The 26,630-nt window shown below is 35.9% G+C and overlaps 1 protein-coding gene and 1 pseudogene across 2 annotated transcripts in view; one reads left to right on the forward strand and one right to left on the reverse strand.

Moving 5' to 3' along the window:
• Positions 1 to 26,630, forward strand: part of GPATCH2 (G-patch domain containing 2) — a 178,324-nt gene that overhangs the window by 98,262 nt on the left and 53,432 nt on the right. For both annotated transcript variants that reach the window (XM_037014341.2, XM_037014342.2), the window contains one exon: positions 4,903 to 4,970. In XM_037014341.2, the coding sequence (XP_036870236.2) occupies positions 4,903 to 4,970 (68 nt within the window). The remainder of the gene's footprint in view (positions 1 to 4,902; positions 4,971 to 26,630) is intronic.
• LOC140845950 (putative high mobility group protein B1-like 1) lies at positions 9,153 to 12,670 on the reverse strand (annotated as a pseudogene).

Raw genomic sequence — 26,630 nt, forward strand, 5'->3', positions numbered from 1 at the left:
ATCTTGGATGCCCATGGTCCCTACACACCTTTTATGTTTATAGTTCCTTGTAGCCAGGGAAAAGGATTTTTCGTAGCTCTCGATATAAATCCACATTTTACTTCAATGGAAATCTAGACAAATGAGTGTAAAATATGACTTATCACATGAATTATTTACTGATTTTTTTATTCTTTAAAAAAAAGAAAAAAACCAGGACTTTATCATGACACTAAAAAGATTAGTTCAATATACCAATAGAGCTAAAAGCACCCAAATGAATGAGAATCATATGCCATTTATTATGTAGTAAATTTAAGCACAATTTTATATTCACAGCAGGTAACTGGTAAATAAATGCTTGTTGAATTGTTTTTGTTGAGTTTTAAGTAGAGTAGTTTTGGGTTTAGAACAAGGAGAAATCAGTTACTGTATAAGGAAGTAGAAAGATAGATCACATTGGGAAGGATTACATTAGAGAGGGCTTTGAATGCATTTCTCATTAGTTTTAATTTTACTTTCAGTGTAGAAGTATGGATGGCTCTAAAAAAGGAATATTGATAGAGAAAAGCAGCAACTTAGAAAGTTGAATTTGACAAGTTGGTAAGATGGATTGGAGCAGGGAGAGAGAAAATTGCATACAACTCCTCAGGTGATTTCCCCCCCTTTTTCCTTTTAAATGAGATACCTGCTTTGTTTCCCTTTAATTTTATAAATGATATCCATTTATGCTACCTGAATTGTCACTTTTTGTATGTGCCTTCAAAGTAATTCTAAAGTAATTTTTACTTTTTTAATGCTGCCTTTAAAGTAATTTTAGTGTTTTTTTCCTGAATGCTTTCCATGCTCAAATAGATTGTGCCTTTTGTGAATTGTGACCATTCTGTAAAGTTATATATGAGAATAGATGACACAGTGAAATATTTTTTCATTCTCCCAACTACCCCATAACAGAACTTTTTAAAACACAGATATAAAACTCAGGTGCCCTCATTTGAAATACGTTGGGAGTGATCTTTCTGTATTCTTTAGTATAGAATCAAAAGATAAATATTTCACACATTCATTTTAAGGCTCTTCATTAAAATCAACTACTGCAAAACATTCCGAATATTGTGTTCTTAGGCTTGTGTTTTGATAAAGATAAATATATAGACTGGCAGCTACATTATTTGCTTCCACCTCTCTGCTCAACTCCCTTTACTTCCACTACTAAGGATTTAAAGTCATATTTTTAAGCCTGTTTTTGTTGATCGTTTTTCCTTAATATCTGTCACATATATGTGACTGACATATTTGTTGAATGCACCAGGGAGCCTTCATGCAGAGCCTGCTAACCTTGGAAGGCTTATTTCTTTCTTCAAAGAAGTTGAGTCAAATTAATATTGGTCCTTCAAGAAGCAGGAAACTTCTGGGTCTTGACAAATGGACAGGAAGGCTCAGGCAGTGTCTCTCTACAGCCTGGAGGCTCAGTGGATTTGACTGACCAGTCCTCACAAAATTAAAAGGCCTTCTTTTGAATGGCAGCCTGCCACCGTAAGCATTTGTCAACGTGGGCACTGAAGCAGAATAGCATTTGGGAGCAAGTAAAAAATAATTGTAGATGAGAGCAAAATGGAAGGAAAATGACTATACTAGAAGGGACATAGAAGGAATCTCAAATCATTGAGAAATGAATAGGATCTCACCCGTATTGAACAACCTCTTTATTAATCCTGTAAAGACCATTGTGTCTCAGAAAAGTTTGTCTGATTTGGGAAGTAATTTATTCAACCACCTAATTGTAAAAGACTGGAATGGGATGTAGTGTGTTTGGTAAGAACAAAATGAAAATGAGATATAAAACAAACTGCTATTTAACTTTTGAGGAAAGTCATGAAATTAATGACAAAAATCAGTGATAGAAAGAATAAGAAATTGATTTGATGCATCTAATAAAAGAGTGAATGAATATTTTGTCATTGATAACACTTAGCTAAATTTCTCATATACTGGTACTTTTAATATTATGAATTTTGATACTGGTACTTGTACAACTGCTATTGAATTTTCATCTATCACTACCGCATTCCTATTTCCTGAGGTTGATAACTTGATTGTAAATAACAACAGCAAGCACTAAGACCCACGTGGTCTTTTAGCATTATAGTTTATTTCACAATTGATAAAGGCCAGAAGTTGATGTAAATTCTACTTTGTCTCAAGACCATCTATTCCTTTCTAGATTTGAGTTTATGTCTTTGACTTAATATTTTTGAAATAAACGTAAGTTATGAAAAAAAAGATACCTACTTTTCTTAGAATTGTAGTCCCTATTGATATAGTAATATTTAACAAATGAATCATAAGAATTCTGGGCATATATTGTGATATCTAAGACTATCATCAGTTAATATTGGCTCATTATATAAGTGATTGTCTCCATAGTTTTAACAAATAACAAGAATTGGATTGTGAAAATACTGTTTTCTCATGAAAAACCAAATACCTGTTCTTTATCTAATATTGTGAAATAAAATTGGCTTTTTCTAACATAAACTTCACTGTGTGAATATTTCATTGGATATTTAAAGAAAGACCTTTTTTCTTTTTTATTTGTGATTTCTTTCCAAGACATTTCTGGAATAATTGCAACACATATTTTTTTGGAGAATAAAATAATCACCATACTTACTTGTTTACTAGTAATTAATACTTTGATCTAATATTTGAAGTTACTTCCTATTACTTTTATAAAGATCATTATCTAACCCAAATTAAAAAGTTTTAGAAGGAATTCTGTAAGAATGTTTCTTGACATTTTACAATACTTTGAAGTATCTACTAAATAACCAATCACATGAAACACATGTTTTCAAGTTTAAAATTCACCAGAACTCCAGAATAGAATTGCTTTCCACAAGCTGAATTCTGTATTAAGATCTTAGATTTTCAGTAAGGGTGTCTCATCACTAAAATAATGAAATACCAATGTAAGAACATTTTACTCCTGAAGCAGACCAGTGACATCAACCCAGAGAAAATCATCACACATGAATCTTGGTGTAGCTTTACTTAATTAAAAACAATTCTAAGTTACGTCTGTTTACATATCTTTGAAAGTTAAACAAAAGTTGACTTGAAATAACGGTAAAGGATATTCACCTGTATTTTCTTTAAAAATGCCATGTACTAGGAAAATATGTAAAATCATTTATATATCTACATTTGATACTGTAAATCTTTTGTGAGTTATTTGCAGCAATTGAATTGAGCTTAAAGTTCATATGTATATGATTTCTGAGAAATACCTAGCATGATTATTTCTGACTAGATTGAAAGCTTACATTTATATTGTGGTATAAATTAGTTATAAACTCATGTTTTATTGTATTGAGTTGCATTGTTTTCATCAGGCAATTTATCACATGGGTGTATGTGAAATTTCTTCATTTATTAAATTTCGGATTATGTATTTCAAGCCACAGCAAGACCTACACACTTTTCTATAAGTATAGCTTCAGGTAAACAAGCAATTTTAGCCCTGAAAATAGCTTCTGCTTCTGTCAACACGTTGTTTATTCTTTCTCTGAGATAAAAAGTTCAGTTTTCTGATATTTGTACCAAGATAAAGTCAGTAAACAAGATTAATATAGTGTGGAAAAGGTTGTCAGCAGCCCTGGCAAAGGAAATAAGTTGCCTGTACATAGAACATACTGTAAACTGAATAAAAGTGTCAGGTCCACCATGAGATAATGTGATCATGAACCTCTAACAAAGCATGACATAGGCACAGTCGGCTTTTCTCATAGCCACAGTGTAGAAAATGGATTACTGTATTCCAGGGATACCCACCGGAATAGCATGAAAACCTCATTTTAAGATGAATGCAGGATGTAGTCCTGGAGTTGAGCCACATGTTTACCTGTGGTGCTCAACGTTCGGGTTATTAATGTCATCATCTGTGCACATATGCAATATTCACGTTTCTTGGAATTTCAGAGTGTATGCTAGTATCCTGTTATACCCAAGTTGTACAAGAAGAGACATGGTTTTGAAAATGTTAGTTTCTTTCCATAGGTGTTTTTCAGAATCACCAATGCCATTTTTTATTTTATTCTGTAAGTGGCACTTCTTTGATTATAAGTGGGTTTTTAAAATTATGACAGAGCATAACTTAAGTCCTTTTGCTTTAAGGTTATGTCTTGTCGATTATGATTATAGATTCATTCTTGTAAGGTGCTGCTTATACTCCCTTTGGGAACCCTCTCTAAGGGCAAAGTTATGAAAGAACATATTTTTAATGGGAGTAATTACTTTATGAAAAAAATGGAGCTTTAATTCTTCATTAGGCTTTTAATTTTATTTAGAAATAGAGGAATAAAATATTTTTCTTTTAAGTGAAGTTACATTTTGTTCTATGTAAATATGCAAATCATTCCTGGCTTTATAGGAAAACTATAAAAAGGACTACTGACTACTTCCTTGACTTAAGTTTTTATATGCATTTAAATGTGTGCCTTATAACATCTATTTGGGAATTAACTGCCAATATACTGGTCATTGAAATATTTGCTCAATACTAATCTAATTAAGTGAACCTCTTTTTTTTCCTGGTATGATTAAATATAGACACAGCTATACAGTATTTGGAAATGTGACTTGGCGGTCTGCTTTTTTTAAGACAGATGCTTTTTCTGTTATAAAGGTACTTGTGAAATAGTCTTAAAATTCTAGCAGAGGAACTACACTAGACCAAACAAGTAAAGCATTCTTACCAGGAATTAAAGTATACTTCTGGTCTGTACAATTTTGTGTAGATTTTGAGAATTAATATTGTATTCTTCATTTGGAGTGGATGTCCCCCTATGGAAATGTCCTCATTATTCACTGTCTTTTAGAAATTCATCTGTGATGCATGTTTTGCCCTAACTCTCCTTCCAGGTGACCACTCCTGGCCCGGTCGGTAACAAGAGGATGGTCCACTTTTCTCCAGATTCTCATCACCATGAGTGAGTAGGCCCTGTATCTGTACAAGCTTGTTGGGATAGTTCATGTCTTCCTTTTGGGATATTTCATGTCTTTCTTTACAGCTCTTGCTAGTAAAGGTGGTTCAATGTGTACCTGTCTTAAGAAAGAGTAAATATCATACACCACCAACAGTTGTACGAGGACAATTTCCACAAAACCCATGAAGTAAGAAATTTAAATGAAGGGTTTTAAATACAGTCACTGTTTTATTTGTGGTAGACTTTGAAATCGTGTGTTACTGAAACTCATACACTGTCCTGAAACATTTAAATGTTCATTACACTGAGCAGCACCAAGCTCTCCTCTACTTCTCCGCCTGTTCCCTTCCTCCTCAACTCTTTCTAAAGGACTAACGTGAAGAGTGAGTTTTTCTGATTACTTCCCTTCTCTCTGCTCCTGCTCAGCATGAACTTTGAGGGGAACAGAATGTATTTTCAGTTAACCACAAAAGGAACAGACTAATTTACTTAGTAATTCCAAATATGAAGCAGTTGAGCTTCAACTATGGTGAATTATTGAGTGAATTACTGGATGAACTTCTAAGGTGCTAATTCTATTTCTAAGACATCTGTGTGGGAAGAACTTAAGCCTGTTATATGTTTTGGCTCAATACCATAGGTCTCCTGTGAAGTTGGTTGAACTTGAGAAAGGCTGTGAACTATGCAAAGGCAAGAATCAATTATTGAATGAGTTTTTCCTGGCAAGTAATCATAATAGTACCCATTAGATCTTATTGTTATATCCAATCCTTAACAAATACAAAGCAGGCATTATGTTCAGACATGTAATGTATGTAAATTATTAATAAGTATAGTTTATATAATATTAATATTATTTATATAGATTCTTATTTTATATATTTATTTTTATATGTGTTTATTCTATAGATATTTTATTATAATATCATAATCTTCCCTTTTAATAGCTTATTTCATTCATTTTTATTATCCTATAAAACTTTCTGTTGTCCCTCAAACAGAAGGAAGGAAAAAAAAATGAAAAAGTATTTATCATCTCAGAATGACAACCAAAAGACTTGGATATTTTCTTCATAATTTTCTTTTCTGGTATGAAACAAAAACTCTAGCGAGTAGATTTAGTGCTGTTTTTAAACCAAAAATTGCATTTGGTAATGATTGTAAGTGCTCTGAGGACAGACAAGTGTCTTATCTCTGTCACCAATGTAATCCCTTGCCAGCAGTTCCTGATAGACAGTGAATAGTTACTGAGTTAATGAAGACATGAAAGTGTGCATTTAAAATAGGACGAATTGGATAATGTCAACTGAGTACTGCTTCTCAAATTAGCAGCTATGACTCTCATTGTATTCCCCTTCCACACCAGTCTCCCCAGTGGTTCTCAGTCAATTACATAGAATTCTCTGGGGATAGAACTCAAATGTCCATATTTTTAGTTTTCTAGGTAATCTCAATGCATTTGATTGTCATTCTCTCAAGACTCAGAACTAAAATGGAGCCCTGTTACGGCCTCCTGTCCTACATGCTGCTGGCCCAATTTCTTCATTAGCTCATGCTGACCCCATCTTTTCTGATTCCTGATACATTATTTCAATCAAAGCTCTGTTATCTTTTATATTATTATAGGATCCTAATGAATCTTACTGTTTCTGTTCTCTATTTCAGCACCCACGTACTTCTACTACCCAAGTTCAGTTCTGATCCTTTTATTCCCCTACTTTAAACCTCCAGCATTGCCTCCCACCAATAGAGAAACCTCCTGAGTATATCATTAAACACCCGCCACTGTCTGGCTAGTTACCTTTTCACTTTAGCATTGTCTCTTCCCCCCTAACACCTATATTCCAGCTTTCTGGTCTGCTTCTATTCCCTGAATATAATTTCTGCTTTACTGCCAACATCTGCCTGAGATTTTGCTCATCCGCTCATCCACACCCTCCTATACGTATCTTTCAAAATCCTGTTTGTTATTCAAGACTGATTAAAAGTCACCTATTTATCAGAAGGTACTAGGTACAAGTAACAGAATATGAAACTAACGGTAGCTTAAACTAAAAGGTTTTGTTTTTTTCTCACATGAGTCAGGAGGAAGATGGCTCTAGGGCTTTTTAGTGGCTTAAAGATGTTATCAAGGGCCAGACTATTTCTGATTTCCTGCTTTATCTTCTGTAGGAGTTTCCTAGGGCTTCTGCAACAAAGTACCACAAACTGGGTGGGAAATTCATTGTCGCACAGCTATGAAGGCTCAAAATCTAAGATCAAGGGGTTGGTAAGGCTGTTTCCCTCCCAGGGCTGAGGGAGAATGTGCTCCATACTTCTGATGGCTGGTTTGCAGTTCCCTGGCCTCTGCCGCGTCCCCTTTCCCCCCAGCCCCCCATCTCTTCACATGACATTTTCCCTGTGTGTGTGTCTGTCACTGTGTCCAAACTTTTCCTTTCTGAAAGGACACAGAGACAAATATATAAGGAATTTTACAGGGTCATATTGGATTAGGACCCACCTTCATAACCTCATTTTAACGCAATTACCTCGTAAAGACTCTGTCTCCAAGTAAGATCATATCCTGAGCACTAGGGCTTCCTCCTGCTTTCCAGATAGCAAGTGAGTGTCAAGGAGGGACACTCACTCAAATGCACTCACCCACCTTCCCTTCATTTTCCTTGGCCAGAACCGGGTTCTATGGTCACCTGCAGTTGCAAGGGAATTTAGGAAAGTAGGTATCTAGCAAAGTTTTAGATTTGTCAGGATGGATCACTTGAGTTTGACGTATAGTTTGCCCCTAACAAAATAAGGAAAAGAAGGTACTATTAGGTGGGTAGCTGCAAACCAAGTTGTCGTATTCAGTTCACCGACTTGTCAACATCCACACACACTCTTCTCTCCATATGCATGTATGTTTGTGAAATGCCTTTCTTGCCTTTCCCAAAGGAGACCCCTTCAAAACCTCATCCAGTTACTTCAACTGTCTCAAAATCTCATCCAGGACCTTGGAATGACATGAAGTTTTCATCAGATCTGGGTATAGCTCCTTGTTCTGTGTTGGCCTGTGAATTAAAAGTGCCTGCATTACAATACAGAATTGTGGAGAAGGCAGGCTGTTCCCGCAAATGCTCCCATTCAGGGAATGGGGCTGTGGGGAAAAGGGAAGTTCCTATGGCCAGGATCCTCACCTGACCTTAAACTCCTTGATGATGTAATTGGCCTGCTGCTGGGCTACTGCTTCCACACCCACTGGCAATGACCTATTATTGACTGGGTCACTATACACAGAGCTCTGCCCAGTGCTCTGGGCAGAGGCAGAGAAGGAGGTGGATTATAGACCTGCCAGACAGCTGGAGGCAGACGTGATTCTAGTGCTCAACCTACTGCCTGGAGAATAAAGCTGGGTATAAGCCCTTTTACCCCAAGAACAGTCCGTTTTCGTTTCTCAATCTCACCAAATCCGTATTGAACTTGCCTGGGACTGAAACCCTCAGGCAAGACCGGGGCACTCAGTACACAGCATGCCGCAGCACGTGTCCAGTTTGTCGGGCACTCCTCCCTTTCTACTTTCCTGGGGGACCTTCCTTGTTCTTTATACTCTAAGATCAAAACTGGTATGTTCGTTGCACTAGATGCCTTTCCAGGATAGTTTGCAGTTTTAGCAGCCCATTTCTTTCTTTTCCATCAGGTTTATTGAGATTGACAAATAAAATTACTATACATTTAAAGTGTTCAACATGATGATTTGATATACATACTCATTATGAAAGGACTCCCACAGTTGAGGCAATTAACACATCTATCACCTCACATATTTACCTTCTTTTGTATAGGTACTAGAACACTTAAGATCTGCTCTTTTAACAATTTTCGAGCGTACAACACAGCATTGTTTATAGTCAGCATGCTGTACATTAGATCCTTGGACCTAGTTAATTTTATTACTGAAAGTCTGTACCCTTTTACCAGCCTCTGCCCATTTCCTCCATCCCCACCTGCCTCCCAGTCCCTGGCAACTACCATTCAATACTGTTTCTGTGAGTTCTACTTTTTTGTCAATTCCACATTTAAGTGATACCATACAGTATTTATCTTTCTCCATCTGATTTATTTCACTTAGCATAGTGCCCTCAAGGCCCATCCATGTTGTCACAAATGGCAGAATTTTTTTCTTTTAAAGGCTGAATAATACCCCATTGTGTGTGTGTGTGTGTGTGTGTGCGTGTGGTACACATATCTACATTGACTTTATCCATTCTTCCATCAATGGACACTCAGGTTGTTTCCATATATTGGCTTTTATGAACAACACTATAATGAATACAGATAGCTCTTCAATATAGTGATTTCATTTTCTTTGGATATATAACACAGAGTTAAATTGCTGGATCATATGGTAGCTCTATTTTTAATTTTTTGAGGACCCTTCATACTGTTTTCCATAGTGACTGTACCAGTTTACATTCCCAGCCTCAGTGCACAAGGATTATAGTGGTTTTGATTTGCATTTCCATGATGATTAGTGATGGTGAGTATCTTGACATGTATCTGTTGACCATCTTTATGTCTTCTTTGGGAAAATGTCTCTTCTGATCCTTTGCCCATTTCTTCACTTCAGTTATTTGGATTTTTTTCTATTGAGTTGTATGAGTTCCCTATATGTGTTGGGTATTAGTCCCTTACCAGATATGTGCTTTGCAAATATTTTCTCCACTGCTTTTTCATTTTGTTCATGGTTTCCTTTGCTGGACAGAAATATTCTTGTTACATGTAGTCTTACTTGTTGTTTTCATTGCTTTTGCTTTTGGTGGCAAATCCAAAAAAACCATTGCCAGCACCAATGTCTAGGAACTTACCCCATTTTTTCTTTTAGGAGTGTTAGGATTTCAAGTCTTATGTTCACATCTTTAATCCATTTTTAGTTGATTATTTATGTATCGTGTAAAATAGGGATCTAATTTCATTTTTTTTGCATGTGGCTGTCCAGTTTTCCCAACGTCACTTATTGAAAGGATTATCCTTTCCCCATCATATACTCTCGGCTTCTTTGTCAAACATTAACTGACCATATATGAATGGGTTTATTTTTGGGCTCTCTGTTCTCTTCTACCAATTTATATGTCTGTTTTTAACCAATAACATACTGTTTTGATACTATAGCTTTGAAATCAGAATTAGTAAGCCTTAAGCTTCATTCTTCATCAAATTTTAGGGTTTTTTCTTACTTCTGTGAAAAATACCATTGGAATTTTCAAAATGATTGCACTGAACCTGTGGGTAGTGTCGACATTTTAGCACTATTAATTTTTCCAGTCCATGAACATGAATATCTTTGCATTTATTTGTATCTTCTATTTCTTTTACCAATGTTTTATTGTTTTCAGATACAGGTATTTCATCTCCTTGGTTAAATTTACTTTGATGCATTTTATTCTTTTGGATGCTATTTTATATGGAATTGTTTTTATAATTTCTCTTTCTTATAGTTTGTTGTTAGTGTATAGTAACATAACTAATTTATATATATTGATTTTTCTTTCTGCAAGTTACTTATTTCATTTATTAGTTCTAACAGGTTTGGGAAATCTTTAGGGTATCTAAATATAATATCAAGTTATCTGCAAACAGATTCAATTTTATTTCTTCCTTTCCAATTTGGATGCCTTTTATAATTTTCTTGCCTAATTGCTCAGGATAGGATTTCCAATACTAAGTTGAATAGGAGTGGCAAGAGTGGACATCATTGCCTTGTTCTGATCTCAGAAGAAAAGCTTTCAGCTCTTCACCATAGAGTATGATGTTAGCAATGGACTTGCCATATATAGCTTTTACTTTGTTAGGTACATCCCTTCTCTATCCACTTTGTTGAGAGAGTTCATCATGAAAGATGTTGAATTTTGTCAAGTGCTTTTTCTTCATCTATTGAGATGATCATATGATTTTTATCCTTGATTTTGTTAATTTGCTGTATCACATTTACTGATTTGCAGGTGTTAAACCATCCTTGCATCTCTGGAATAAAGCCCACTTGATCATGGTGTCTGATTATTTTAATGTAATGTTGGTTTTACTAATATTTCGTTGAAGATTTTTGAATCTATGTTTATCAGGGATATTGGCCTGTATGCTTGTCTGGCTTTGATACCAGATACATTGCTAGCCTCATCAAACAAGTTTGAAGGTGTTCCCTCTTATGTTTTGGAAGAGTTTGAGGATTAAAACCATTTAGAAGGATATGAATTCTATTTTTTTCTTAACTGAAAAAATTGTATTTATTTAGAAGCATTAGAACATCAACAAAACAGCTGCATCTGTTTTCTTTTTTATTTTGCAATTACAGCATGGTATTCAGTTAATAGAACAACAATTATTTCTTATAAGCTGCATCAGTGACAACTGAGAATGGAAAACTACCAGCCACATATGTAACTGATTTGTGCTGTGCACCAGCAGGAATCTGCTTTAAGTCTCCATGTCAATTTATAGCCTCCATACTGAACTTAAACAAGGTTAATGGCTATTGAAAAGACCACCAGGGCGGGGCTTTTTAGAGACACATTTGGTAATTTGTTAACTACACAAAAATAGATACTGTACAGTTTAAAAACAAACATTAAACAGTTTTGCATTTCAGTCTTTATCTTTAAAAGAACTGAGTTGTGTACAGGGATCTAAATGCTTTATAGACAAGAAAAAACTGTGCTAGAACCAACTATTTATCATCATCATTATTTTCTTCACCTTCATCTTCCACCTCCTCATCGTCCTCTTCATCCGCCTCCTCTTCCTTCTTTTTGTTGCTCTTTTAAGCCTTCACAACCCCCCTTTTGCTCACTCAGGCTGTCCTTTAGCTCACGATGAGCAACATCCTTTTGACTTTCCTTCAGCTCAGCAGTCTTCCTTACTAAGACGCTTGTCATCTGCAGCAGTGTCATTCCACATCTCTCCCCATTTCTGGAAAGCACCACCAATAAGTAGATCATGATGTTCTTAGATTTAGGGGTGATACTCAGAAGAAAACGAGAATAATTCCAGAGATCTCTTGGGTGCATTGGGATCTCTGGACTTCCTTCTTGTTTCCCGTTTCGGAGAGATAAAAGTTTTCATTATGGCTCTTGTCCACCTATACCATGTCTTCAAATTTTCCTCTATCTTTAGCAGACATGGTCCTCCAACTCTTTCAGTTTTTTCCTTAAAAAACTTGGAGAAGTTAATTGAAGCATCTGGGTGCTACTTCTTGTGCTCCTCCTACAAGTTTGCACAGAAAATGTGTATGATGACATTTTTCCTCTCGGCTTCCTAAAATCTCCTTCACCCATATTAAATTATTTTCATCAGCACAGCCTAAAGTTGCCCAGAGTCTGTCTGGCTCTCACTTGCCCTGGCACTTTCTCTTTGGAGCTCTGTGTACTGCTACAGTCGTCTCTTAATTCTTCTTTAAACGTTTGGTAGAATTCACCAGTGAAGTGATCTAGTTCTGGAATTTTCTTTCCTTAGAGGCTTTTGATTACTAATTTAATCTCCTTATTAGTAATTGGTGTGTTTGAATTTTCTATTTATGATTCAAATAGGTAGGTAGATTATGTATTATGGAATTTATCTATTTATTCGGTTATCTGATTTGTTGGCATGTGATTATGATCCTTAGTATTTATATGGTATCAGATGTGAGGTCTCCTCTTTTATTTCTGATTTTATTTGACTCCTTTTTTCTTACTTTAGCCAAAGCTTTGTCAATTTTGTTTATCTTTGCAAAAATCCAGCTTTTAGCTTCATTCATATTTTCTTTTGTCTTTCCTCTATTTCATTTATTTCCATTCTAATTTGTATTTCCTTCTTTCTATTAGCTTTGGGCTTAGTTTGCTCTAACCCTAATTCTTTGAGGTATAATGTTAGGTGGTTTATTTGAGATCTTTCTTTTTTGCTTTAAGTAGGCTTTTACCACTATAAACTTCCCTCTTAAAACTGTTTTTATTGCACAACTTCTCACATTCCCCTTAAGAACTGCTCCTTTGTTATAATTCTGTGGATCTCATGCACATAAGCACTGTTGGCCCTCAGACCTAGGTGTTTTGAGGGTCTGTCCTTTGGGTAGGAATCTTAAAATTTAGGGCACTAGATGTGTGTTCCAAACTCTTTCCTGCTGAGGAAGAAGCTGGGAGTAAGGAGCTGTCTTCTGAGCGTACGGTGCTGTGCCAAGGGTAGAGTTTATGGTGAGAGTATGTCTCAGTCTTTGCTACCCATTTTAATGTGTATGTTTTCTCATTTGCCCAATGTTTAGGAGTCAGCTAGTTTCTGGATTTCTATCAGATGGAATTCTTCCATGTAGAGCTGTGGACTCTGTGTAAAGAGGGATGTTCAGGAACCTCCTGTGTCACCATTTTCATCCCTAGCAGCCCATTTCTTGTTGGTAAAAGTCAGAGTCAGTTTAAAGTCATAGACATTGGTAGTTGAGTTGTTTGTTTCTCTAGACATTAGGGTTCCTTAAAAATCTTAGGTTTCTGTTGCATTTGTGTTTGTAATTCCATGCCTAGAAATGATGTGGCCTTGATATTCTTCCTATATCCTTATAGCTTTTAGCTTAAAGGCTTCTGCCCTGAGGCCATTTGAAACAGTGAGTATACATACCAGTCTTTAAGAAACCTTTGTCAGCAAGCTCACCCATTTGATCCCTACAGAGAGGTACTTTGAGGAAGGTCTAGACCAGGGCCCTAATCACATTAGTCATATCCCCTGTTAAGTCTAGCTTCCATGCCACTCCTTGCTTCCATTTAGGAGTTCTAAACTTGCTTTTCCAACCTGCATTCCCTAGTTACAAGTTTTTCATTTAAATTTAAATTTAAATTTTATTAAAATTAAATTATACTGAAGGAGGCTGAGAATACCTCTTGTAGCAAATCTATTTTCACCCCTCTCTTCAGGCCTGTCCCTTACCTAGCTGGGGCAAATGAGGAAGATATCTCGCAGGCCTCTCTGCAAGTTTCTTGTAGGCCTCTCCATAGGACGCAGCATTACTAGAATTTTATTTTACACAGATAAGTAACTACCCAGGCACACTTTGTACAGACATATTACACACACACACACACACACACACAGTCCCAGTTGTGCTTCCTAAGGGTAACACCCTTCTAGGGACCAATCACATTGTGCTTCAATTCATCTCTTTCATTGTCCTAGGGAGAAAATCCAATATCTGAAATTTTCCTAACATTTCCTTTAACAGAAGGTTAAATGGTCAGTGTTTAAAAGAAGGTACATGGTCAGTGATCAAGGTATGTCCAGACATAGTTGATTTCCTTCCCCAACTTCCTAGCCCAGGTTGTGTCCATACTGCCTGTTGTCCTTCTTTCACTCCACCTGCTCCCTGTTATAAAGTCACCTACAGGAAACTGACTCCAGCTACCACATTCAGCATCTCATGGTAGAAGAACCAAGATATTCATGCCTTTAGGATATGCAAATGACTTACAAGAGAATCATGGTCACCAGTAGTTCCAAGAGAGTCAATTTCCTACTCCCTAGTTTCCACATAAATATCTTCTCTGAAAATGATTAGCCCTGGTTATTTTGCTGATTCTTGCTTTTCACAATTGCCTTTCTTTCACTTTAGGAAAAAAAGATGCTCTCTCTAATCTAATCACTTTGGCACATTGTTCTGTATGTAAAATCAAATCCTCTTCCGTTCCACACAGGGAGACATTGCAAATGATTGTGCTGGTATTGTTGTCGACAGATTGAATCTAATGATTAAGTCAGAAACCTTTTGCAAATTAGGTAATTTATAATTCTTAGTTTTCAGCAACTGTTAGATTATTAAAAAATACTTTTTAATCTAGAAATCATTGTGTGACTTTTGACATAAAACTGTGGAGCTCAATAATCAAGTGACTGCCCTAATCAAATTCCTTTTATTTCAGTCTATCAATTTCTGTGAACAAGATTTCTGACAGTGAAACTGATAAAAATTAAAAATATAAATGGAATTGATGCTAAAGGTAATATTCATCAATGGATACATGAACTAATTTGGAGGAAAAGGTTACTAATGATACCATTCTAATAAAAGTTGATTTTTTTATGTTTAGTATTAACAAAATATATTTGTTGATTTCATTAATTGAATACTAATGATAACTGATTTATATCTTAACTGATTATCATCAACAAATGTTTATCATCATGACTAAATAATTTGAAACTTTTCAAAATATTTTTTTATAGTCACAGAAATTTAAGAAAATTATGGATATATATATATATATAATAGATGTATAAAGACATTTTTGTTGCAGAGGAATATAATTGGGTTAGTAAAAAAAGGATTTTTAAGCATTAAAAACAAGTTACGTTAGAGTAAACTTCTGTGAGGCAGTGAATTGGAAATTCAAGGATTTCAAGGAGAAAAACTGTATAAAATTTTTGACTTTTAAAGAAGTGCTTTTCATTTGTTTTTTTTAATATAAATACATTGATGGTAGATACAAAATCACAGAGATATTTGGATTCCAGTACATGTATTTTTTAAATGGTGTGTATAATGGTTTTATTTTAAAATATCAATATATAAAATTGACAGAAAATAATACTTTGCAAATATTTAAATCTATGGTGAAAAATTTTAGATGCCTATGTAAAAATATATGAGTAAGATATTTTCATAACTGTTCAGACAATGTCTACTCAAAAATTGTTGAACATCAATGTTGTAAAGAAGTGCTTTCAGAAAAAAGAAAGGGAATATTCTGCAAGCAATGATTTAAACAAATAGTGTTTTAATTTACTGACATAACTAGAAGTCTGGAAGTAAGCAGTTCCAGGGCTGTTGAGGAGGCCACAACGGTACCTGCCACAACCTCCTTTAAGGAATCTCTGTATTTTCTACCAAAACTCCTACCAGCAGTTCTCTATGCCTTCTATATTCTCCCTTTACATTTTTATTTCTATTTGATTATAGTATTTATCACATTATTTTCTAGAACATAGTTATTATATACATGCTTCATTCCCCTAAATGGACCATGAAATTGCCATGGTAGACTTTGTGTTGTTCTTTAAGTTTCTTACAATATGTAACACAGTGCCATACATATCAAGTCATAGGCCCTGGTGTCAGGGCTGTCGGGTTCCACTCCTGGCTGGTGATGGAAAAGGCATACCCACTCCTTGATCCTTGTACAAGTGTATGGGGGAGGCACAGATCAATAGCGGTTTGTGTAATCCTGACTGCAGTTACCTCAAGCTGGAACCATGAAACCTGTAAGAATGGTTAGAAACAGTGAATAAATTACTAAATATTTAGAAACTGCTAATTTTAGTAACTTAGAAACCCCTAGTAAGCAACTGCTATTTTTATTCAGTTAATTCTGATTCCTCTAATTTTTTCTTTCTTTTTTTCTTTCTTCTTGCTTTAGAAGTTCACCCCAAAAACCAAGATATAGGGATACTTAAAATGATTTTACTTCCATAGAATTCCAACTTAAAAATAGATTTTAGTAAATAGGAGGAATTATCTTTCACAGGCTCAAACACAATAAGATTTAGGGATTTCATTTTTGAAGCTGTATGGTTATGTGGTTGCATGGTTTACAAAGTTTAGTTTAGGGCAACCTAGAAATAACTAATTAAAAAAATAGGGCTGCTGAAGTTGAGAATGGACAATGATGTCTTTAGAGTTAATAGAACAATTCCTAGCATGGTGCCCACTCTGGAAAAGCTTATTTCCCCGAAAATTTTCAGCTCAGTACATGGGAATACTGGACATATGTCAATAAAAGTTTGGATAGTTTCTGTAAAACCTGTATTTTGCAATAATTTCAACTATAAAGAGGAAATTTGTGAATAATCACCTTTGCTGCACTCATGTCAGAATATGGAGTCTTGGTTTCAAAGATAAATCTGTCCTCTGCACAGATATTGAGAAGCCTTGCAGGGCATCACAATTATGAAAATGTGATTATTTTAATTAAAGAACACCTATGTACTAACCATTTTATATATCATCTAATAATTATTTCCCTTGAAAATGTACGACTATATTTAAAGTCCAATTGTTAATATATAGTAGGTTTCTTTTAACAGAAAATATTTAGCCCAGATAAATGAAATATTCATTAATATAACTGTATATTCATTATATAACAAAAAATGACAAGAATCTCAATGCAACTAAAGCAGAGAAATTAGTATATAATTTCTGAGGAAAAATATGTGTTAAGTTTCAAAATCCTCATTTAATCTCTTGACTTTATGAAAATGCAAATATTAAAATATAGAACAAAACTAACATGACTTTTTTTAATATTTAAGCATCAAATGTGTTTACTTTTTATTCAGTCCACCTCCCTTTAGGTACTGAACATAAATAGGTCCAGGATTTTTTTCCTAATTTTTTCCAGTCATTTATGAGGTACTTGTATTTAAATTGAGTGATATGATTTATTAATTGATTTTTAAGTTGAAATTTATATTTGTTTTCACACCATTTTAACGTATAGGATATTTACCTGAGGAATCATACACAATCAAAACTTATTTTAAATATACATGATTAATTACTTAGAATCCTATGATGAATTCCTTTATAAAGCAAATATAAAAATATACCCTTTATTTTATCTTTTGTGTAAATATTGAGTTTGCTTAAAGCAAGATTTGCCTAGATCAAGATTATGTTCATTGGGAATACTTTGCACACTTTGAAATGTAGTATCTATTGCTTTATAGTAAAAGTGGCTTAAACTTTAGATTGAGATAAATAAGATATACTGGATCAAATCCTGCTGTGATTTACTATGATCCCCTCAGGTAAGTCATTAGCTTTCATGCATCTGAATTTGTAGTTATAGAATGAGGGTAATAACAATCCTTTCTCACAAAAGACATTTTTACAAATTACTTACGAAAAATACAAAGAGATTATTAAACCAAGTATAAAACATTTCAAGATGATGACGTTGCTTTATTTGGATAGAATATTTCATTTTTCAGAGTATTTTCATATGTGGCACTCTTTTTAATGTTTTTATTGTCCCCCTGAAGCAGGCATAGCAATATTAAACTCCATTTTAGAGATAATTTGACTTTTTAAAGTTACACACTGTATTCTATTCAACCAAAAGTCAATTAAAGGAACAAATGTATGAAACATCTTGTATGTATGTAATAACATACTACACCTGTTGGGGAATTCTGTGAATATTACCCATGAGCATTGGTGTGTCTCCATTGACATTTAGGAATAAATAGGTATTATTGAAAAATTCACAGAATAAAAGTTCACATATTTATATATTCCATTGTGTACTGTGTGGGAAAAATATATATATATATATATTTAAACACCTAATATGTGCCAGAATCTTAGTCTAGTTTAAGCTTCCCAATACTATAATAGAAGTGGAATTTATTCTATAGATAAGGAAGAAACCAAAGGTAAAGGGACAGCTAACGCTTTTTCTTCTCCATGTGTGTCCTTTTGCTACTCACACAGGATACCTCATTTATAACACTTGTGATCATCAAATTGTGGAGGTTTCCCCAAACACAACCAGCTAGTCTCTGCAACACTGGCTGGGTGTTCTACAGCTCAGCTAATTCAGTTCCCACACTGTCTACCCAAAGATGGCATCAGATTCCACAGGGCAAGGGTTTAGACCAGCAAGATTGCCCGTCTCTCCTCAGAGGCCATTCACAAGCCCAGACTGTCACCCAGGCTTCTGACCCACCAGCTACAAATGGAAGGTCCCAACAGCTCCCTCCAACTAAGGAAGCAATCACAAGCTCAGTTTTTACCTGAACTTCTGACCAACTTATAAATCAAGTTCTCATGTCCCCCTCCTGGGGGGCTTAATTTGCTTACAGAACTAGAGAAACATTTTGCTTACTAGACTACTAGTTTATTGTAAACAGAATTCAAGAACAGCCAGACAGAAGAGATGCATAGGTCAAGGCATGGAGAAGAAGCACAGAGCTTCCAAGCCCTCCCCTCTCCAGGCATGCCATTTATTTGCCCTCATCCTCACCTGTTCACCAACCCAGAAGCTCTCCAAACCTTACCCATTGGGTTTTTATGGCAGCCTCATTACATAGACCTAATTGATTAAATCACTGGCCATTGGGATTGATTCAACCCCCAGCCCATCTCCTTCTGGAGGTCAGGGGCTGGTACTGAAAGTTCTGACCCTCTAACCATGTGGTTGGTTCCCCTGGCAACCAGCTCCCATCCCTAGATGGGGTCCAAAAGTCACCTCATTAGCATAACATATACCTTTGTTACTTTCATCACTTAAGAAATTCCAAGGGTTTTGGAAGCTGTGAGTCTGGAACCATGGAAAAAGACCAAATGTGTATGACAAATACGTTTTTCTTATAAATCACAGTTTTGCACCAAGACTCAGAAAATAAAAATGTTTTATCAGAGTTTGCCTAGCTAGGAAGTGACAGAGCCTGTATCCAAACTTAATCTTTCTGATTCTAAAACCCATGTTCAGCGACCATACCAGGTTGAACTTCCTAGATTTACATTTGTAGTTTAATAAAAGAAATGAAATTTTTAAAAGGGCCTGTTGAGTATTGTTTTGGAATTAGCTTTTTGTTTCATAGAAAAGGTAATGAATGAAGAATATCTTTACATCCTGGTCATCTGGTCCATGGAACAGGAGAACCCGAAAGAATTTTAAAGACCACCTAGCCCAGTACTCTTATCCTACCTTCATGTAGAATAATAGAATGGCTGTAATTGATAAAACTCTGTCCTGTATCTCAAGGCATTCATTTGTCCATTCATTCAGAAAATATTTATGAGGTCCTACTATGTGCTAGGTGCCAAGTATACAATAATGAACAAGTCAGATATCATCGTTGTTCTAGGCACAACCTAATAGAGAAAATAGTTAGTAATCGCTAAGCGCACACACAAATGTATTATTATATATGGACACATAAATGCAGTATTAGATACTGAACTAAGTATCTTATGTCCAAGAATTAGAACTAGACATGGAGATAGGGAAGGCTTTGTTAAGGACAACAAGCTTGGGATGCAATCTAAGAATGATGTGAATGGTGGCAGGAAGAGCCCTTCTAGCAGAGAGAATAACCCTGTTGTTGAAGAAAACTAAAAGAATGCTAAGCGAGTGAGCACAAAACAGGAAGAAGAGCGTGTAGTATGGGATAAAACTGGGGGAAGGAAGGCCAAGACCAGGTAACGCTAAGCTTGGTAAGCTACGTTAGGGATGCTTTCTCTCCAGAGTATTGGAAAGCCGTAAGACTTTGGTTTGCTTTTACTTACTGATTTATTTGTTTGTTTATTTGCTTGAGGAAGCATGTGAATAAAAATTGAGACCTGAACTTTGAAATGATCACTCTAGCTCTGCAGTATGATAAACGGATTAAAGCGAACAGGTACAAGGAAGGTTTGAATAGCTTGGACTAAAGTGTTACCTGAGATGTTGAGAAGTGGATGGATTTAAGAGATGCTTGTAAGATAATGGACTTGCTCCTACTTTGAATATGAGAGAAAAAGGTGCCTGAGATGAGTGTAGGTGTCCATTGGGAAGTTGGTGATGCCAGGCATAGAGGTAGAGGCCACTAAATGAAGACGGTTTGTAGTAAAAGAATATTGGAAGTATTTATGTATTCAATAAAAAATAGAGTAAGCCCGTTACATATTAACACAAATAGCGAATTTTTATGAAAAATAACTGTCTTTTTTCCCAATAAAATAGTGAGAACATGGTGGTGTTTTTGCAAATCACTGTAATGTTATGGCTTAATGACAGCTAGATTCTCATTGCTGCTTCTGCTTTTTATCTGTGGTGAAATGTTGTTTTGGGGGGAAGCATATAAAGAAAATCCAGCCTCACACAGATAGGTAGTTAGAAAAGAAAGGAGTCCTTTAGTAGCCTTTTCAGATCATCATGGATATTCTGTGATACTAGATCAAAATTGGTAGTTTCTCAAAGGTTAGTCATAATGTATAATCTGAAAAAATATCAATGAGCTTTTTTTTATCTGTTACATTAAAATCTAGGTCTATCTTGAAATCTGAATGGATCACTTACACATCATGATTTAGTAAATCATTTAATGGCCATTGGGAAAGAGTCACATTTATGAATATTACAATAGACTTTATTAGAAAATTGTCAAGTTCATGGTGGCACTTACAAGTTTTCTAGAAGTCTAAGTCTCATTTTTGTTGAAGCTCAACCTTCCTTATTAGTCACAAATAGTTTTCCTTAAATTTAGAGGCTCAAATTATTTACTTTTTAAGAAAATGTCTTCCAGATGGCCGAGTATAAATGACCATAGTTTGTGCCTTCATCATTCTTGCAAGTTAAAAATTATATTCCATGAAAACAGTGGTTTATTCTGTTTGAAGTTCACAGAATCTCCAAAGTGCTTTCTGGTAGAAAATGGTTACACTTCACCATGAAGAATATATATTTTGTCTAAAGTATACTCAAAAGTTGAGATTTAATTTTTAGAAATTTGACTGCTGTATCAAGAATATTCTTTAAGTGCAACTGGCTTCTTTCTGCCCTCACTTGGCCAACCCCCTCCAAGTTCATGACTGTAACAAATACAGTCACTACTTGTTGCAAGTGTTTTGGAAAACTACTTCTTCCCAGGGCTGCATAGACTACGTTTTGAATTCAACACAGAGACAGAATCGAGAGTATCAAAATTGTGTATCATCCTAGGTACTGAAGGTCACTGGAACTCCGTCACCATGTTCTATATTGACATTGTGCCTTCATCGTTTGGCATCAGCAGTTGTAGTTGCCCCAAGACCTATTTCTTACCTAGCCATATGCTGCTTCTTAATACTCTGTCCTCACCCTAATTTTTACTTCCATATCTTGATTTTTGATACCCTGGTAAGGACACTGGGTCAGGAGTTTGGCAGATATTTCTACTTCTCCCCTCCCCTTTCTGCTATATATTTCTTCATATGTACCAGTCTCTTCGATAAAACTGTTATAGTTCATAGGGATAATGTTTAGTGTAGAAGATTATATATCATTTCTAAAGTTAATTCAAATTCCCAGTGATAATCTATTTAGACTGTGTCAATAGAAGTTTTTACAATAATGGAAATGTTTTCTGTCTTCACTGCCCATATGATAGCTGCTAAACCACATGTCTTGAACACTTGAAATGTGGACAGTACAACTGAGGAACTGAGTTTTTAATATTAATTTAAATAGCCATATATGGCTAGTAGCTACCATAACTAGAGAGAATAGATTTAGAATATTATATATACAAGACCCACTGTTAACATAAAATTATGCTTCTGAGTCAAAAAATAGAAACTTTTAAAAATCTAAATGTGTATTTTGAGCTGTAACTCAGAAGTCCACTTTAGGAGACCTTATTAAGAATCTTGAAGTTGGTTTTGTCCTTTTTCCTAGATGGAGTATTATTTGAGGTCTCATCAAGTCCTATATGTGTCTGTTCCTTAAAGTTCAACACTATGGGTGGAGAAAAGGGATTAAGGAACCACGAGAAGGAATTAGTGTAGAACTATTCATCTGCAGAGATTTTAATTGAAAAAAAAAAAACCTAAGGATTGTCTTTTTAAAAAAAATGTTTTTTTAACTCCTTTCCACTCTACAGTTAACCAACCATGAATGCTTTTGTGGTTGAATGTGAAAGAACACTAAGGATAACCTATTCCATCGTCCTGGATGACGGCTATTCCTGTTACTAGGACAGTTGCGTATTCATGAGATAATATGCTAGGCTTAGCTTCTAGATATGCCCACACTTCACCCATATTCTAGAGGGGAAACTGAGTCTGACAAGCACTTCCAGCCCCTCTGAATCTTAAGAACGTAAAACTCAGCTGTGTCTCTCAGCCTGGCCACCCCTGTCCTTTGGTCCTCTGCCTCTGGTACATAGCCTTCAGTGTCCCCACCGTGTATATTCACAGCAAATTACCAAAACTTAGTAACTTAAAAGAACCCCCATTTGCTCGCTCACAATTCTGCTGGCTACAATAATCCAGACCATGTGCAATAGACATACACGTAACTCAGTGAAACAGAATCCAGAACCCAGAAATGGACCCCCATAAACATACTCAAGTAATTTTTGAGAAAGGTATGCACAACAGCAGTTCAAATGAGGAAGGAAAGCTTTCATCAAAATTAGAAGTTTTGTCCTGTGAAGGACCCTGCTCATAAGATGAAAAGATAAGCTACACACTGGCAGAAAATATTTGCAAGCCTCTTGTCTGACAAAGGCAGAGCTCAGCTGGGTTCTCTGCACAGTGTCTCATCAGGCTGAAATCATGGCATCAGTCAGCTGTGTTCTCATTTGGGAGCTTGAGTCACAAAGAATCCACTTCCAAGCTCATGCAAGTTGTTAGCAGAATTCAGTTCCTTGCAATTGTGCAACTGAGGTCCTAGCTTTCTTGCTGGCTATGAGCCAGTGATCACTCATTTCCTAGGGGCTCCTCTCAGTTACTTAGGTCACGTCACTACATCTTCAGAGCCAGCAGTGGGATGTCTTCCTCACATTGAAACCATCTCAAGCTTTGAATCTTTTTCACCAGGAAGAATCCAGTCCTTTCAAGGAATCACTTGGTTAGCTTAGGCCCGCCATGCATTACCTTCCTTTCTTTAAAACTAGCTGAGCCATGTAACACAACCCAACCACAAGGGTAACTACCCCATCATATTCCTAGGTCCTTCCCATGCTCGACGAGAGGAAGTTATACAAGGGGGTGGCTTCCTGGGGACATCGTAGAATTCTGCCTACCACACTGCCCTATAATAACTCTTAATCTTGTAAAACCAGTTATTCACATTACTGCTCCTCTGCTGAATACTGCTGAATAAAATCAAAAGATGATGTGATTTGTTGCTATTACAAATTTCTACTGTTAAATTTCAGTATACGCCTCAGCAATGCTTTAGTGTGACCTTGGCTTACAACATTATCTGTGTCCCAGAAAGCTGTATCTTAAGTCACCAGGTCTTTGTTACCACCTGTCCCTCTCAGAAATTGGCCTTTTCTTTAACTTCCTAAGTAAGGCTGTTAGTCCCCAAATTTGGATGAATTTATCCAAATATATCTTCTTTCACTCCCCCTTTTCTTAGTCCTGAAAGAAAATATTTTTTTTCTCCCATTCAATGTTGATTCCTACACTTTTGTTTTTGACTGAGTGTAGCTTTTTTCTTCCAAAAGCTTTCATCATCTACATTTTTAAAATCTTTTTCTAGTTTCCTAACAATATCTTCCTTTCCCACCCCATGCTCAAACGTTGAAACTCAAATGTTCAGAAAAAAATGGGTTGTACTGTACACATCTACTTCCTCACATCCCACCTCTGCAGGAGGCTATGATACTGTAATCCTGATTTCTCCCACACTGCTTCTGGAAACTCCTCTGGAAGAGATCACCACCAGCCCCCACAACTGTGTTTTGTCAGAGCTGATTTCTCTATGGTATTTAACACTAATGACTACTCCCTTCTTAAAACATTTCCCTTTGTGGTTTCAGCGATGCCACTGTCTCTCGTATGTTTTGCTTCTTTAAACATTTATTTCAGTCTTCCTTCCCAAATCCCACTAGAAAGAAAGAAAAGGGTATAAATACACAATGACAATAAAGGAAAGAACACCAGCAAATTAGAGATTTCAACCAACTTTTGGAGATGGAAAGCAGAGAGTCGCAGCTAGCTAAGCAGATAGAAGGAACGTAAACTGAAGTGTCTTCTGAAGGAAATGACAATTTACCCCTTGAAAGACCTAGAAAAACGGAAAACTGAATAATGGTGAGACATGAAGCTGAAATACCATATCTCAGACAAGAAAGTAATTCTTTTAAAGTGAGAAATTCACCAATCTGAGATTTTAGAAGCCCACAAGATATTGATCTTCGTCAGTTTATCTTGTGACTAGAAACTGGTTGTCACTGTTTAGGTAACGTCTTCGCTGGATACAGCCCAGATGTCCTTCAGTGCGCGAATGATTAAACAAACCGCGGCACTTCGTGCGAGGGACTATGTGCTATTCAGAATGAAAAGGAACAAACTCCTGATATGTGTAGCAACTTGGTTGATTCTCCAGAGAATGATACTGAGTGTTAGAAAGCCAATCCAAAAAAGTGACATAATGTATAAATCCACTGCATAATATTTTTGAAATTACAAAGTCATTAAAAAAGGAGAATAGGTTGGTGATTGACAGGAGTCAAGTACAGAACGAAGAGAGGGAGAGGAAAGTGGGTGTGGCTATAAAAAGGCAACGTGAAGCATCACTGTGGTAATGGAATTATTCTCTATTGGACTCTATCACAGTCAATAGCCTAGTTGTGATATTACTCTATAGTTTTGCAGGATTTTGCCACTTTAGGAGACTAGGTACAGGTACATGTGATCTCTGTATTATTTCTTACAACTGCATGTACATCTACAACCATCTCAAAATAAAAAAAATTAATTTAATGTTTTAAATTGACAAAATCATTTAAGGAAACAACAAAGAAATTTTAGGAGGGAAAAGATAAGAAAACTTCGATAGAAAATAATCCAGAAGATCTAACATTTAATTAACTGTTAGGACAGAAAGAAAAAAATAAGGGGGGGGAGGAAAAAAAGAAAACAAATGAGCTCACAATGAAAGACACCGATCTGTACATTGAAGTGCCTCACCCAACACAGCAATGAAAGAGGCCCGCTGCTAGTGAAATTAGAAACTCCTGAAAGACTCCAGAGAAATAATACAGACCGCATGCGACAGAACAGGAATAAGCCCGAGACTGGTATGTTGAAAACCAATTACAGGAAGAAGAAAGTAGACAAACAAGGGGAAAAAAGTTCAATTCAAACAAAGTACTTCCCAAACACTCTCAAAACACTGTTCAGTGAGTGATTCAGGAAAAGACTGAAACTGCAAACCTATGGGAAACAGGCAATGGAGGTGCACAAAGTAGAAGAATGATATGAAGGCCCAGTGAAAGCAAAGGGAAGCTCCAGAGCAGATCTCAGTATTACTGTTCGTGAAAAAATAACTAGCGTTCATAGCAGTATTACCATTCCCTATGATTGTGGGCTTTAGTGGTTTTTTTGCCACAGAGTCTCTGGATTTTCTACTCTTTGATGTTTACAATTAGTTTTTATGCAGAATACTGCCAGAGGACTGGACATATAGCTAATGACAGCAACTTTCATTGAAAACATCGCTAGATAGGTCACTACTAGGAGTCCAGGGAGCAGCTGAAGCAATGTGTGTGTGTGTGGCGGGGGCGGGGGACAGGCAGGGCCAGTCACAGTACAAGAAGGGAAAGCTCAAACTGTGCAGTGACTTCTGTATTTTGAGTATTGTTGAACTTGTTCTCAGCCACAGTCCAGGTTGCTGTACCTATAGAAGGAGTGGCTGAAAGTGACCTCCGCTGAATCTCCAAAATTCACATCAAGAGCTTTGTGTGGTTATTCCTGGAGGCATAGCCAGAGGGTACAATAGTCTTGTATTTTTAATGTTTTTTAAAACTCCAACAATCACAAGGTCATAATTTGCTGTAATGGTGCTGTAATTAAGTTCTGGTAAGTGATAGCATTTGTAGATTTTATAACCAGAATTGATTCACAAAATGAATACAGTCCCAGCAGTTTATGTTAACATAATTAAATGGAAATGTAATTCTGAGTTTGCTTATTAAATTGAA

The sequence above is a fragment of the Manis javanica genome, chromosome 14 (assembly GCF_040802235.1).
Source record: "Manis javanica isolate MJ-LG chromosome 14, MJ_LKY, whole genome shotgun sequence".
NCBI classification, from domain to species: domain Eukaryota; kingdom Metazoa; phylum Chordata; class Mammalia; order Pholidota; family Manidae; genus Manis; species Manis javanica.